General features: G+C 42.1%; 1 protein-coding gene across 10 annotated transcripts in view; it reads left to right on the top strand.

Annotated features, from left to right (window-relative positions):
• The window catches only part of pknox2 (pbx/knotted 1 homeobox 2), a 400,561-nt gene that overhangs the window by 371,951 nt on the left and 11,428 nt on the right, over positions 1 to 17,182 (top strand). For 9 of the 10 annotated variants that reach the window (XM_048615463.1, XM_048615462.1, XM_048615456.1 and 6 more), the window contains 2 exons: positions 354 to 476; positions 13,957 to 14,033. In XM_048615463.1, the coding sequence (XP_048471420.1) occupies positions 354 to 476; positions 13,957 to 14,033 (200 nt within the window). The remainder of the gene's footprint in view (positions 1 to 353; positions 477 to 13,956; positions 14,034 to 17,182) is intronic. The other variant, XM_048615465.1, reaches the window with a different exon arrangement.

Raw genomic sequence — 17,182 nt, 5'->3', positions numbered from 1 at the left:
CATCCAGCGCTACACCTTGTTATCTCTAACCCACCCAATCGGGTGAGAGACAATAACGTAGTACTAATGTCACTGGACTAGTAACCCCGAAGCCCAGGCCAACATTCTGGGGACAGGTTGAAATTTGACCATGGCATTGTCTTTTTACTTGGTTGAAAATTAACCTAGAATTGCCTTCCCTAATGTGCCAGTTGGGGGCCCAAGCTAATGGACAGTTGGTGCCATTGGAAATGGGAGATCAAATGGGGGAAGTATGCATGTGTGATTGGAAGTAGAACAGGGCTTTCCTTACCAGAACCCGGCTATTGTGATAAGTGCCTTTCTTCCTTTCCTTCCTTTCTCTGCAAATATAGGTGAATCTGGAGCTCACCTCTCTCCTACAGGATGGAGAGGACAAGAAGTCAAAGACTAAACGTGGTGTCCTGCCCAAACACGCCACTAACATCATGCGCTCCTGGCTCTTTCAGCATCTTGTGGTGAGTGAGCGATTCTCTTTTTGCGTGATGAAGGTTAACATGCTGCACTACTTGTTAGAGATTGAACAACGTCAGTGCAATGTTTAGTAAGCGGGATTAAGCTAGCTTCATTGGCTAAATGACTGGAGTGTTGTGCAGAACTAGAGCAACAGCATGGGCTGTATTCCAGCTGTGGTAGTTCATGGAGGTCCTACCTCCTCACCTTACCCAACACTTGTGGAGTGGGTCACCTTCAAACTACACATAACTACTAATGGAGAAAGAGATGCTTAAGGTGCTTTGTGGCCATGGCTCTTTACCATGTTTGGCAAGCTGTCTATTTTTTTCAGCAAATCCATGTAAGTCCAATTCAAAACACTTTAAAATCAGCAAATTTCCCCAGGGTGTATTTCTGTCGCATTTAGCAAACGATGATTATGGTCCAATGGATATTGGTAGCAAAGATTGGCAAGCTATTTTCCAAAGTCAACTTGATGTAAAAATGTGTCATGAGCACAAATGTGGAGTGAATCAGCCTTAAATTTTGAAAGCATTACTTACCTTGTTAAAGTTCGATAATAATGAACTCTTTGCACGTGATATATTAAATGAACCTAATGGTGGACAATGGAGAACCTGTGGATGTGGTGTATCTGGATTTCTGGAAGGCATTTGACAAGGTGCCACACCAAAGACTACTACATAAGATAAAGTTGCACGGTATTACAGATAATGTATTGGCATGGATAGAGATTGGTTGACCACTAGAAAGCAAAGAGTAGGGGTAAATGGGTGTTTTTCTGGTTGGCGATCAGTGGCTAGTAGTGTGCCTCAGGGATCAGTGTTGGGACCGCAATTGTTTACAATTTACATAGATGATTTGGAGTTGGGGACTAAGTGTGGTATGTCAAAATTTGCAGATGACACTAAGGTAAGTGGTAGAGCAAAGTGTGCAGAAGACACTGAAAGTCTGCAGAGGGATATAGATAGTCTAAGTGAGTGGGCAAAGGTCTGGCAGATGGAGTACAATGTTGATAAGTGTGAGGTTATCCATTTTGGTAGGAATAACAGGAAAATGGACTATGTTTTAAATGGTAAAAAAATTGCAGCACGCTGCTGTGCAGAGGGACTTGGGTGTCCTTGTGCATGAATCGCTGAAGGTGGGATTGCAGGTGCAGCAGGTAATTAAAAAGGCAAATGGAATTTTGTCTGCCATTGTTAGAGGGACGGAGTTTAAAAACAGGGAGGCTATGCTGTAGCTGTATAGGGTACTGGTGAGGCCACACCTGGAGTATTGTGTGCAGTTTTGGTGTCCTTACTTGAGAAGAGATATACTAGCACTGGAGGGCGTGCAGAGGAGATTCACTCAGTTGATTCCTGAGTTGAGAGGGTTGGATTATGAGGAGAGACTGAGTAGGCTGGGATTATACTCATTGGAATTCAGAAGAATGAGGGGAGATCTTATAGAAACATATAAGATTATGAAGGGAATCGATAAGGTGGAGGCAGGGAGGTTGTTTCCGCTAGCAGGTGAAACTAGGACTAGAGGGCATCGCCCCAAAGTAAAGGGAAGCAGATATAGGACTGAGGTCAGGAGGAACTTCTTCACCCAAACGGTTGTGAATCTGTGGAATTCCCTGCCCAGTGAAGCGGTTGAAGCTACCTCGCTGAATGTTTTTAAGGCAAGACTAGATAAATTTTTGAACAGTAAAGGAATTAAGGGTTATGGTGAGTGGGCGGATAAGTGGAGCTGAGTCTCAAAAAGATCAGCCATGATCTTATTAAATGGCGGGGCAGGCTCGAGGGGCCAGATGGCCTATTCCTGCTCCTAGTTCTTCTTATGTTCTTATAGTCTGGGTCAGATCTGATGCTAGTAAATTGCACAAAAGAAATTTGTCATCATCAGAGAAGTGGTAGAAGTGGCCAGTAGAGAGGAGTTTCCTGTCCGGGGTGAATTAGGCAGCAGCAATCACATTGGAAGTGGCAAGAGAAGGTGAGTACACTTGTTCTGATTTAAAGTCGCAGTAATCTTACAAAATAAAGAGTGATCTGCAAGATTGTGGCAAAATAAAGGGGTTTATTGTCTTGCAGCTAAAACTCTGCAAACCTTCATTCAGCTGCAAACAAAAAGAATTTAATTATACAAAGAATTATGCAGGAAGTATAGTGTCTTTCTTCATCTTATTAAACTCAATAATGAGTTAATTGGATTCATACTGTTTTTAGAAAGCATAGAATTGCTTATTGTATGGAATTTCTATATTTGCTAAATTTTATGAAGTCATTAACCTCCTTAAATGAAGTGGTCGCCACCCTAATTTAAGTCGCATACGAAGCACTTTCATACGAAAGCGTTAATGTCACACTATGAGTTTTGAATGCAAAGGTGTGGTTATATTGAATGTCGGTGTGTGTCATCTGTGGCTTTCATCCAGGATTTAAATCCGCAATGTACAATTATCACAAAGGACACAAGGGCTTGTCAGGAAATAATCTTTACGCAGAGGGTAGTAAGAGTGTGGAATCTATTGCAGAGACCATAGATTCTTCTAACAGGGAACTAGTTGATAAAGAGAATGATTATGAGTGTGGGAGTGAACAAGAGAGTGAAATTTCACCAAAATGCTCCTGCAGAATAGTTGCCTGTATTCATGCTGTTTTCAATGCTATTCCGTTATTCATAGAGCTGTGGAGGTTTGCAGCACTAAATGGAAAGAATTGGCTCATTTTGTGTGTGTTGGCTCTTTACTGAAATAATCTACAACTAATTCTACTGCCTTTCAATGCAGCTCTATATAGAATCATAGAGTCACAGAGATGTACAGCGTGAAAACAGACACTTCGGCCCAACTCATCCATGCTGACCAGATATCCTAAATTAATCTAATCCCATTTGCCAGCATTTGGCCCATGTCCTTCTAAACCTTTCCTATTTATATATATCCCCACGCAGATGGCCTTTTAAATGTTGTAGTTATACCAGCCTCCACCACTCCCTCTGGCAGCTCATTCCATACATGCACCAACCTCTGTGTGAAAAAAATAGCCCTTTAGGTACTTTTAAATCTTTCCCCTCTCATCTTAAATCTATGCAGTCTAGTTTTAGACTCCCCTACTGTGGGGAAAAGACCTTGATTATTCAACCTATCCATGCCCCTCATGATTTTATAAACTTCTAGAAGTCTTCTTTTATTTTAACTTGTCCCTTGAAAGATGGTCTTGGTTTTTATTATCCTCTGTGGGAAAAATACAGACCCGTTCGAGACTTTCTGTGTAAAGATATTTCCTCTAATCTATCTCAACACTATCTGAATATTAACAAAGTTGGTGCCTCTGTGTGATGGATAGTTGGTCCTACCTAATGATTGGTTGGTTATTGATCACTGATCAATGGATATTATTTGAGGCTTTTGCAACCACTGTTTTGCTTCACTCGGAGAGATTTGGGATGCACTTTGAAGAACTAATGTTGAAGATGTTTCATGACCACCTGCTAGTTTTACTTTCCCTTTTGGCCCCAAATAGAGATAATCTTAAACTCTAATATGTTATTTCTTCAGCTGAAAATTATCATTGTATTGAATATTTTGCAGCACAAGAAAAGGAAACGGCCATTTAAACCTTTAGTTGTTTGTGTTTTGAGGTTCTATTTCAGGACATGAAAATACTAAATCAGAGACAGTTACTTCACAGACACTGGCCATTCAGCAAATGCAGCCTATTCTGGCTTATCTGTGCAATCAGCCACCTAACCATGTCTTAATCTCCTTCAAGTTCCTCTTATGCATTTTAATATTCCTCCTTTTCAAGTGACAATCTGACTTCAATTGGAAAGAGTTTATGGAATCTGCTTTAACAACAGGATAGCGTTCCACATTCTAATCATTATTATGTAAAGAGTTCCCATTTTTAACCCTACGTCCAAATCCTTGCCTCTTCAATTCCCACCGATCAGTAATTCAGTGCATTTAATTTTTGAATATGGGCACTGATTCTGTAATTGCTGTTCTCAGTGGTAGTATATTTGATAAGTTGGTGACTGAGAAAAAAGATTTATGTAGTTACAAAATAACTCTATAGAGACCAGCATCCCGTTATCAAGTCACCATTTATTTACACAAGTGCAGTCGTTAACTATAGTGCTGCCTCACACAGTGTCAGTATCCCTAACACTCACCCTTTTTCTATATAAACCAAGGTTCCCTGATTGGTCCAGATTAATGGCTGCAGTCAGGGAATTCTTTTGCATGATGCCCAGCTGGCTGACCTTTTATTTAAGTTTATTTAATTGAGGATTCCTCAGTTTGTTGTTGGGTAAAATCCTTTCTGTGCATTATGTGCAGGCAAATTAAAAGTTCCTTCATAAATAAGGGTATAATTTCACTATATAGCGTTCTTCATTTGTCTGTCTATTCTGTGTAAATAAGTTACTTATGAGATTGACTTTGCAGAAAATATGCAATTTATGTTTGCAGTTTCATTGACAAGATACTGAATGAGTGGGCAATAGGAGGAAACTGTGGGGTCTGTCTGAATGGATAGGCTAAGGTGGCAAACAACCTTTCTCCTTTGTAACTATCCTGTGATCTTGTGTACCACTGAGTCCTGTTCATCATTGAGAAATGTTGGCTTCATGTCCTCTTTTATTAATTTATTTTGTTGCCGTACTACTTTAAATTACAAGGTAAATGAAGACATAAGTTCACAAAGTGCAAGTCAGAGATCCCACATGAAGGTGCTGTAGCCTAGCTGTTGCCTGTGTACCCTTTGAGTATGATTTTCAGTTGGAAATGCAAGATCATTTTATTTTTGTATCTCTCCTTAATCTTTATGATGCAATAGATACTCAGCAGACTGGCTGTGTAAATGTAGATTGTAAGGAAGCATTTTATTTCTGGATTAGGATCATATGTTGAAACATTTTGCATATCTCAGAAATTCTATGCAACGGATGTGGTTTGGCGTATTGGAATTCTTCAGTTGGGATAAGTATGACTCTCGAGTGAAGAACTCCAAGTTCTTTTCCATTAACTCATGCTATGTGCTTTACTCTGATACCACGAGCTGCTTACTTTAATCCAGTCTGCACAGCTGCAGTAAAGACACCAGCTGGTGCGATTCCAGTTCATGAAACCTCAGGGAAAACAAACAGCAAAAAAATTGTCTACAGCGAAAGTCATCTAGGCTCATGAATAACATCATCCGTGATTGTGTTTGCTCCTGGCTTATACTCTGGAAACTTTACTTCAGGTGATAATTCCTCCAATCGCACAGAGAGTTACAAAGTCATTGCATTCCAACCTGACTAAAAAATGTCTGGGATGTAAAGATTATTCGACCCATGAACTTTGTGCTCAGCCCTCCATACCACAGTTACTCTCTCTCCTGAACATCCAATATGAAAGGCTTTAAATTCTGTATCTTGTTTTCATCTTATCTGGCAGATTTTTCCAAGCACTGACATTTGCAAGTGAAATTTCTGCTGAGATTTAGTCTTCGTTTGTACAACATTTGTTTATATTTATAGCGCTAGTCCCTGATCCCATCTTGCTTTATCATGAGTTGATCCGTCATAGTTTATGAGCTAGCTTGGTAGGCATACAGTGGAAGATGTGGTGTAGACTCTTGTGGTGCAGTGGTAATGTCCCTACCTCTGAGCCAGAAGGCCTGGGTTCAAGTCCCATCTGTTCCAGAGGTGTGTCATAACATCTGAATAGATGGATTAGAAAATATCTAGAAGATATGGTGATGCTATGAATCGAGAGAATAACAATTATTATTATGAAGGAATTGACTGCATTAAAAACTGCACTTTTGAATGTAATGAAATGTAAATAATGAATTAATGGAAAAATTAAACTCTTTGTTAATTTAGTCAGACTGTTGAAAACACAATTTGAGAGGCCAGTTGACCAGCTTTCCCATCCCACTTTGATTGTCCTCAATTCCAGTTTAACATGGTGCCAATATCCATCAATCCTTTATTTGCTGACACCTTCCTCTTGAACTCATACGCCATTAATAATTGACTGATTAATGGTTGATCTTGTGTATATTCAGCCAATGACTTTTGGCCAAATTTCCACACACTTTCTACTAATCGCTCACGGTCCTCAAAGGTGGCTATTCAGCGCAGAATATTGAAGATACCTTTTGGTTGTGGTTTTGTAGGATTAACGTATACCTTGGCAACTTGGTAGTCAGCTGATGAAAATCCATAAGGTTAGGTAGCAAAGTGATAGAAGAATCCCAGTTATCCATCCCCACCCTGTTATAGGAAGGAAATCATTAAGCTAGAAGAAGGCTCAGAAGAAATTTATCAGGATGTTGCCATGTATGGAAGCTTTGAGTTATAAAGAAAGGGTGGATAGGCTGGGACGTTTTTTACTAGAGTGTAGGAGGTTGATAGGTGACCTTATAGAGGTTTATAAACTCGAGGGATATGGATAGGGTTAATGGTAGGTGTCCCTTCCCTAGGATGGGGAATTTCAAGACTAGGGGACATATTTGAGAGGAGACAGATTTAAAAAGGACATGATGAGCAAATATTTTACATAGAGGGTAGTTCACTTGTGGAATGAATTTCCTGAAGAAGTGGTGGAGGGCACAGTTACAATGTTTAAAAGACACCTAGTTAAGTACATGAACAGGAAAGGTTTGGAGGGATATGGGCCAGGGGCAGGCAGGAGGGACTAGTTTAGTTTGGGATTATGTTCAGCACGGACTGATTGGATCGAAGACTTTGTTTCCATGCAGTGTGACTCTGTGGCTCTAATACCCATGTACAAGTTGTACCTCTAATGTTTGGTTAAAATTTGGTCTCAGAAACTCAATTTTTACCCGAGTATTACGTCTGTGTCATTGACTTTGTTAAAAACTATTCCATGTGCATTGTCCTCTGCATGAAGAAAGTTTTGACATTTATCCTAACATTTGTCCTTCTCCTACTGAATTGCACTAATTACATGAGCAATAAATGTCTTAATTGGCCATTCTTTATGCTTCCTTATTTGTTCTTGACTTTGTGCAGAACAGTTGGTGTCAGCAGTCTATGTGCTACATTAACTTGTCTCCTCAACAAGGTATCTCTAATAGTTAAAGTTGTAGCTGTACTATCTAATGAAGTCGAAACAAACATTAATTGGCAATTCACGTGGTCCTGGTTTGATTCTACATTTAGATATACCACTCCAACAAGATTAATTTCACCATTCCTATCCCTTTTCCGATGACTACAGTTCCAACTTCTTAACATTGCCCTACATCCATCAATCCCTCTTTCAACTGAAACACAGCTTTATATATAGCTGGGAAATCCTACCCAGACGTTTTAGTTCACTGCCCTGCGTGTTGCTCAGGTGTAAACTTGATTTTAGATCACACTTAAATGGTTTTCCACAAAGGAACAACATTCCTGAAGCATGAGTTATGAATTCTTTAAGCTGTGCATTTGACACCTGGTATAATTGTCAGGTTGGTTGCTCAGGGCAACAGTTTGTCCTTATTACTGTAAATTGATTTCAGATTTGTTGGAATTGAGAAAAAGAGTGACTTGAATTTATGTAGTGTCCTTTCATGTCTTCTGGATTTCTTGACGTACTTTCGAGCCAATTCAATGGGTAGTTTTAAAAGGTAATCACAGTTATGATATAGGAAATGTTGCAGCCATATGCACTGAAAGATCCCACACACAGCAGTGTTTCAATGACAAAATAATCTTTAGTGATGTTGCTTAAAGGATAAATATTGTGCATGGCTCTGGATACAGCCTGAAGTTTATACCTGTCCTGTTACGTCACATAGTATATATCTGAATCCCTATCCCACTCCAGGACACTGATGTCAATTGTAGTACCAATGATGTGGTGGATCAAATTAGTTATGAGTTCTTTAAATGGTGAGCAGCCTGAAGGGGCCAAATGGCCTACTCATCCTCAGTATATATATACACATACACACACAAATAGGAATCATGTGTATGCATGAATCTGCAAATCTCCTTGATCCATATGAGGCATTTGTACACTGGAACAATACGCTTGCCAAATGGGGAAACAGACCGTTTGTCTATTGTGCCAAATAATTAAAATAGACAGTGACTGTCCTTAGAGTCAGTCAGGCAGTTTTGCTGCAGCTGCCTTGCATGAGTTGTGACAGGTGCAGATTCCTGCAGCCTTTGGACCAAAGTTGTCTTCAGGTTCCACATTATCTTAGCCTGAATTGCCATGTTTCTCAGTTTTTGTATTAACCCCCAACTCATGCCCAGTTTTTCCCGTGTCAGTCACCCCTGCTCCCTTGAGCCTATTCTCAACAAATTTTTCACTAGCTATATTCCCTTTCTGGTCTCTCATTAGCTGATGATATTAACAGTTCCCTCTCCTGCGATAGTGTTACTGTCCCTTTCAAAGCTGCCATCCTCTCCTGGTAGATGCCACCCTTGGCCCACTGACGTTGCAAGCTAGTCCTTCACTTCCAAGTTTTCATTCCTCCACCAGGATAGAAACAACCATTCCATCTTTCTCACAACCACATGTGTAAATCTCCAATCAAACCTCCTGTCATCAGGTCAACCATCTAGACCTACAGCTTCTGCCTCCAGAGCATGACCCAACTCCACACCATCTCAGCTCATCTGCTGCTGAAACTCCCATCCGTTCTGTTGACACCTGAATATTCCAGGACTACCTTTTCATTTCTGTGACCTGAGCTTGTCTAACACTCTCCTGCCAGTATCGTAACTCACAGCAGGTCCTCTTTGCCTATCGCCCCTTGTTAATGGCCATACATCAGTTCTTGATAAAACAAGATCATAGAACCCCTATACTGTGGAAGCAGGCCATTCGGCCCATCAAGTCTGCACTGACCCTTCGAAGAACATCCCATCTAGACCCACTCCTTTACCTTATCCCTGTATTTCCCGTGGCACATCCCCAAACACTATGGGCAATTTAACATGGCCAATCCACCTCACCTGCACATCTTCGGACTTTGGGAGGAAACCGGAGCACCCAGAGGAAACCCTCGCAGACACGGGGAGAGCGTGCAAACTCCACACAGACACCTGAGGTTGAAATCAAACCCGGGTCCCTAGCCCTGTGAGGCAGCAGTGCTAACCACTGAGCCACAAGTGACAACTATGACTTTCTAAATTTCTTTACAATTTGCTCCTCACTTAAGATTCCCTTGAAAGCCATCCCCTTCTGGTAATCTGTCCTCTTACCTCTTTTTGAGACTTAGTGACAAATTTTATTTCCTAATACTTTAGGAAGCTATACATTGCTGTTGCAATTAGAACAGTGTTAGTGTAAATTGTTGGCTATTCAAATAATCTTTAACCTAAATAAGTAGGTTTGCATTAATAAAGGCAAAATACTGCAAATGCTGGACATCTGAAACAAACACAGAGAATGCTGCAGAAACTCAACAGATCGGGCAGGATCTGTGATGAAGAAATAGAATTAATGCTTTGATTTCTGAACAAACTGGACTCAAAATATTAATTCTGTTTCTGCCTCCACGGATACTACCAGATCTGCTGAGTTTCTCGTGGCTTGTACCAATGCAGGACTGAAAATGACATTGGGAAGGTGCTTCGTCAAGCAGTTTTCCAGCTTAGATTAGCCATGAAGAGCGAGTGGGTCTGCTGTATAAGCTGTTAAACACAGCATTAAAACTGGTTTAATCACTGTGTATAATGTTCAGTGTTCCCAAAAAGCTCTTCTGCCCATTATTTAGGAGTTGCTTTCAAAAGAACTTTTTAAAAAAAGTTTTAAAGACTTACAGCCTTCTGAGAGAAAAGATTTTGTTTCATCTCTATTTTAAATGCTGGTCCCTGATTTTTGAACAGTGACACCCAGTTTTAATTTCTCCCATAAAAGGAAACATCCTCCCAACATCTGTCCTGTCAAGACTCTTCAGGATCTAATAGAATTCAATCTTGCACTCATCAGGCCATTTCACAAGAATACAAAGTCACATGGTAAACCAGAATTCATGCTGCATGAGAGGAGAGTGCTGAGACTCTGGCCCAGCTACATTGACATCTAGTTGCATCCTTCCATGATAAATAAAGTCAATAATACATCTGAGAAGGAGGATGATAAACAGAACACTACAAAGAAGGAAGGCTGCAGTCTCTCTTGGTCATTGGAACTACGCATCATCTCATGAATCGTGGAGATAAACCTATCTGTCCTGTGTATGTGGGGAGAGAAAATAGGAACTGCTGATGCTGGAGAATCTGAGATAACAAGGTGTAGAGCTGGATAAACACAGCAGGCCAAGCAGCATCAGAGGAGCAGGAAAGCTGACGTTTCAGGTCTGGACCCTTCTTCATTTTCTGAAGAAGGGTCCAGACCCGAAACATCAGCTTTCCTGCTCTTCTGGTGCTGCTTGGCCTGCTGTGTTCATCCAGCTCTACACCTTGTCCTGTGTATGTGTTGTTTTTTTTCCATCTATTTGAGTGCTCCATTCTCACAAGATCCAAGTGGTGGGACAAAGGTTTGCTGTGCTGAGTTTTTATTGCAATCGCTGTGAGTAACGTAATACCTGTCAGAACATCAGTGAACAACAGGATCTAGGAAGATAAATGATGGTGGAGTGAGCTACTTTGTTAAAAGTTTGTATGCCATTTTGCTCCCAGAAGGGTGAGGTTTAAGGCTCAGAGACCTGACGGCAAGTGATATATGAGGTTAGAGAACTGCTTGACAGATTCTCCTATACATTACTTCAGGCCCCAATTAACACTGATTCATGCAATTAGAAGACTTCATGGGGCTTGTGATGCAGGCTCGGCTGCACATCCTAATGAGGCCCTGAAGGGGGTTAATGATGATGTTGCCCATGAACTGTTGAAAACAAGAGCCTAAGCAATTTGTGTTGCATTAGATATTTTTAATACACTTATGTTTCTGGCACTATTTGTACACTTATGACACCAAATAGACCAGACTAAGCATTTTTCTATGACTGTGTAGGACAACTAAGGGTATTGGCGAACAGTTAGGTCCTGGCAGCAAATTAATTTTTGATTTAATTATATGTTATGAAATTTACTCAATCCTGATTTTAATGGTAGGTGCGCCCTTAACGTTTGACTGAAAAACACTCCAAATAAATTGAACCAAGCTGTAGCTGTTGGCTACTCGGTTGTAATTCCTTTAGTCAAGCCCCTGCCCACCTATTATGGATAGGAGTCATGACACAATGATCGAGTATGCTCAGAACATGAAAAACAAAGCAAGACAGGAAAGGAATGGAATTATTAATATTCTCAGCCTCCACAATTCATGTCAAGCTAACAGATCTTAAGGATGTGCAACTGGAAACCAGTCCCACGTTAACCCTAGTACTTGACAGGAGTAGGGATGATAGCTACAAGTATGCACCAGTTCATGCCAGGTTCCATTTAATATTGGAGACCTAGCCTGACGAGAAAAGATATGGGTCAATTTGAAGTTCCTCCATTGATTGCCACAAACTTTGGAGATTTATTGAATCTGCACCAATGCAGAAAATTTCATTGCTGCAGTCTATTAAATGTTCCATTGTGGCCTTGGTAAATTTATCTGCTCCAACTGTCCCTGTGGAGCTGGACCTTACGGTGGACTTCAGACAAATGAGAGGGAATTGCGTTGAAATGTACAAAAATATTCATGGACTGGAGGCAGGGATGATGCTGCACCTGACTAGGGGGACTAGAACAAGGTAACCTCAGTGCCACATCAGCAATTTTAAATTGTACTGTTTTGACATCTAAATAAAATGCAATCTTATCTTCAGCATCCACACACCATCTCAATGCCAAGATGAAGATCATGGTTTACTGGGCAGCACAGGGTAATGTTTTTTGCAAAGCTAGTGATGAAGTGCCACAAATCAGCCCAGCAATTTGTGGTGATACACACGCATATCTCATCCACGTCAAAATTTTCTAGCCATTCATTAATAGTGATGCATCTTGTTCAGCAAGTTCTGACCCTGTAGATTTTCTGTCTAGCTTTGACGTTTTCCCTGTCTTTCCAGCAGGCCCTGGGATTTGTTCTTCCAGATTCCCAGTCTTAGCAACTATCTTATATCTGTGTTCCTCTCTCCTCCGTTTTTCTCCCTCCCTCCTTCTACTTAAAAGGACCAAGGTCTAAAGTCACTGTACAAGACAAATTCCAACAACACTCGTCATGCCTGACTTTCTCAGGGCAAAGCAGTCCACATGAGTGGGACCTCAACCACTGGCCTAAATATTTACTCACTCTGCCAACAGCACACAGTGGCAGTTGAGTGACCCATCTACAAGATATGCTGTGACAATTTGTCCCCGATCTTTCTCCAGCAGCTTTCAGACCTGCATCCTCTACCACATGGAAGAGAAGAGAAGCAGGTAACCAGAAATACCACCCGCACCGTCCTGACTTGGAAATATACCACTGATCCTCCACAGTCACTGGTCCACATCCTGGATTCTGCCCTGAGCAGCACCTTGGGTAGGCCTACACCATGAGGACTGCAGCAATTCAAGCTGTTGGCTACCAGCACCAACACCTCAAAGGACATTGGGAATGGGCAACATGGGCAACAGTAATTATCAGCAAGTTTCACATCCCATGGAACAAATAAACATATTTTTAAAAATTCATTCACGGGACGAGTGTTTCGCTGTCTAGGCAGCATCTATTGCCCAAAGAGCAGTTAAGATTCAACCACATTGCTGTGGGCCTGGAGTCACAAGTAGACCAGACCAGGTAGGATGGCAGTTTCCTTCCCTAAAGGGCATGAGTGAACCAGATGGGTTTTTCCGACAGTCAGCGGCAGATTCATTGTCAGTGTTAGACTACAAATTCCAAATTGTTTTTGTTGAATTCAAATTCCACCACCTGCCACAGCAGGATTTGAACCCAGATCCCCAGAACATTACCTGGGTCCCTGGATTCTTCATCATCATTGGCGGTCCCTCGCAGATGAGAATGACTCTTCCACTCTCAGAGTGAGTCTGTAGGTGGCTGTACTGTCCAATATAGCTACCTCAGGCTCTGTTACACTTGGGACAGGTGGTGGTTGCCGGAAGGCGTGGGTGGGGCATTGATGCAACAGCGTTCTCCTTTCGCTATTTTCACCTGGCTTCCATTTTTTCCCAATGGCAAGCCTCGAGGTACTCGACACCTTCCCAACCGCTGCTCCTCCAGCGATAATACCACTGTGATATGGTCATTCCTTAAATTGCAGCGTTACTGCTGCCCAGGTAACTTCACAGTTAAGGTTGAATTCAGACACTTCTGGTGTGTTGACCTGAGCCTATTACTTTAATTGCTGAGCCTCAGCAGTACTCAGCTACTTCAGGGCTGCTGGGCTTGGGTGTAAATTGAAGCCAACTTGAGTAGTATGTCCCCAGGGTGGCCTGGGGCAGCTGTGTTGTCTCAAGGATGAGTTTCTCTGTGAGAACTGGCAACTGCTGGGCCTGTAAATTGGTACAGCTGTTCTGATGGGAATGTTCTGTTTTTCTCTTCAGCATCCGTACCCAACAGAGGATGAAAAGAGACAGATAGCTGGACAAACCAGCCTCACGCTCTTACAGGTCAACAACTGGTAAGTGCTCTTTGAAATCTATGTGGAGAATCAGGACTGCTTGCTGAAGTACGTTTGGTTTATTGCTGTGATTTAATGAGCCTGTCTGATCTTTCAAGAGGAGCTAACTGACAGTAGAGTAACGAGCTACGGGAGCTCATGAGGGACAAATCCTGGCCGGTTACTCAAGCCTGCAGAAGTTTAGCAATCCCTACTGAGCCATCTGAGATCAGTTAATTCTGCACATACGCAATCAAGTAGAGGAACTTCCATTGTATGTTGGCTCGGGTTTCTGTACTTCAATTAGTAAATTTTAAAGAGCTCTGTTCTAGCTTCAGCGAAGGGAACAAGACTGCAATATGGAACCAACTCTACAACATGGCTGCAGGTTACTTAGCTTGTCGGATTATCCGTTGGAATTTTAACAGGGATTTTGCTCTCGTTTCTGTGATTGATATACTCCTATCTCCTCCATATCTTAAGACCCTTTATTAATAATTAGAAATAATTTTTAACGTGATAACTTGGGATACAGCCATGTACTTTAAATCTCGCATCTGCCACTGTGCTAACACTTGTACCAATTAAAATGGACACCTTTTGACTCAATTTTAAAATCCCTTCCTTAGCAACAGCTGCTGAACTATTTCTGGGAAATTAAGTATAATCTTCTGTCTCTGTGGTTTCACTAGAGTTCACACCCAGAAATATTGGGCATGGGGATAATGTGTTCAAAAGGCGAAAAAAGTCAAAGAACTGCTGATGCTGGTAAATCAGAGACAAAAGCAGGAATTGATGGAAAATCTCAGCGGCACTGGCAGCATCTGTGGAGAGGCAGCAGAGTTAATATTTCATGTTCGACCCATTCTGAAGAAGGGTCACAGGACCTGGAGCATTAACTCTGCTTTCTCTCCACTAATGCTGCCAGATTTGCTGAGTTCAAAAGGCAAGTTGCCCAATTTCAGTTGGTTTAAAAAACACTTCAAATCAGGATTGCAAAACTCAGCACGTTCCAAACCTGTGACCACTACCACCAAGAAGGGCAAGGACAGTGGACTTGTGGGAACCTGCAAGTTCCCCTCCAAGCCCCACTCACCATCCTGACTTAGAAATATATCGCCGTTCCCTCAGTGTCACTGGGGTTAGTGATCCTGTCTACAGCACATGGATTGCAGTGCTTCAAGAACAGAGCTCACCCCACCTTCTCGCGGGCAACTAGGGATGGGTAATAAACACTGCCACAGCCAGTTATGCCCACATTCCGTGAACAAATGGAAAAAATAAATAAACTGAAGCGTTTCTGACGAAGAAGTGATTTGGTCAATGCAGGGGAGCACAATCTTAAAAGTGGCACTGGCCCATTAAAGGTGAAGCCAGGAGAATGTTTTCCACACAAAGGGAAAGGAAATCTGTCAATCTTTTTGAAAGCTTGTGGCTCTTGAAGCTTTGAAGTGAGAGATTGGTGGGTTTTGTTGGATGATGCTATCGAGGGGGTCAGTGAAGCTTCTTAGCCAGCCGTGATTTGATTTGAAAGATGAAGCAGACTCGAGAGCTGAAATACCACCCGTTATTGTATTTCTGACGATGCAAAAATTGCAGACTATTCACACCCAAGCACCCAACCTGAAGTCCTTGAGGCAGTCACTCCCCACTGGCGCATGGGACAGACTGACTTCAGTTATCCAGTTCCTGGAGGTACTTTCCCAAGGCTTGCTCACTGGTAGTTATCGGTGCTGTTCCTCCCGTGACTGCTCCAATACTTGGGACATTACTCCATACCATTAACGATACACCCTCTCCTTAGACGTCACATCACCATGACAATGGCGCTGCCTGGCACAAACCATGCAAGGAGTTAACAGAAAGTGATTCTGCTCATAATGGATCATGAACCGTTTTGACAGAAAGCTTATTGAATGTGCTGCAGCCAACCTGGCTTTAAGGCGTCCAATACCGCCTGGGGTTAAAAGGAAAGTGACAGACAAAGCGAGCCTTGTGTAAGGGCCTGCTTACAGTTCAGCTGTTCACTCAGCAGAGAATCCAAGGCACAGCAGGCCCTATCCCTGTGGAAGAATTCAGCCATTATCCCTGCTTTTAGCCCTGGCTTTATGGTGAAGTGGAACAGATAGATCTAGGGAGGTGGGAGGGAAGCAGAAACAAAGGGACACTTTACGGTCAAATTAAGCTGAGCACTGTGGTTCACTCCTACCCACACAGTGCATTGAAAATGGTTGGCCCAGTGATAGCTTGCAACGGAAATAATCTCAGATCTCTCTTTTGAGAAAGAAAACTGTGCTGAGAGTGTTCTGCAGACGGACATTGTCCAGACCACAGGTATTTCAGAGGCTGCCCCAATCCAAGGATGTTCCTGCAGTAATTCCTGGGTTATCCCCAATCAAAGGTGACTGCATGTTGCTGGTACTCCTGGTTAGTGGGCTGTCCTCGCCCTGAATCATGGATATATTACTCATGCTTTAGTTTCCATTTGTTTTGGAGTCACAGTGGACACTGTAGTTGATGGTGTGTCTTATCAATCAGGAGGATGTTCAACTTGCAGGCTAGCTTGAACTGTCATGTCTCAAAATGTTTTGCTACTTGTGTATCATGAGGTTCTTTTTCACTGTTGCAGTCTCACACCTTGATGACCACCATTCACCTACACTCTCTCCCTCTTCACCACTATGTTCCCTCCCACATCTGCGCTGCCATCTCCCTCCCTGCCTGCACTCCTTCACCCCCCACCTCCGTCTTCACTCTCTCCACCCACCCACTGAGGCTTCACTCTCTCTTGCCTTACTGATTTCCATTTCTTGCTTTCACTCTCACTCTGTTTACAGTCACTCCTTCCTTCCCATACACATCACCCAGCCCCATTTTACTACCAATTTAAACAATTTTCCTGTTTACTATTCTTATATCCATTAGGTCGAGTCGCAGCAGCTGAGTTATTTGATATCGTGTTCCATTTGCAATCCACTCAACCTCCTTACCCATTATCACCTGAAGCCTGTGATATGTTCTAATCAAACCTGTTAAGCTGAAAAGCTAAAGGTCTCATCTGATGTATTGGAGAGCAGTGCATGTCACGGTTGAACAATTTGAGCATATTTCTTTTATCTCAACTCAGCTGTCCACCTTCAAAGTACTTTCCAGTCAAGCCCAAATAGCTG

Source organism: Rhincodon typus, chromosome 32, assembly GCF_021869965.1.
Source record: "Rhincodon typus isolate 14 chromosome 32, sRhiTyp1.1, whole genome shotgun sequence".
Lineage (NCBI taxonomy): Eukaryota > Metazoa > Chordata > Chondrichthyes > Orectolobiformes > Rhincodontidae > Rhincodon > Rhincodon typus.
This window is presented reverse-complemented; position numbering and strand designations above follow the sequence as displayed.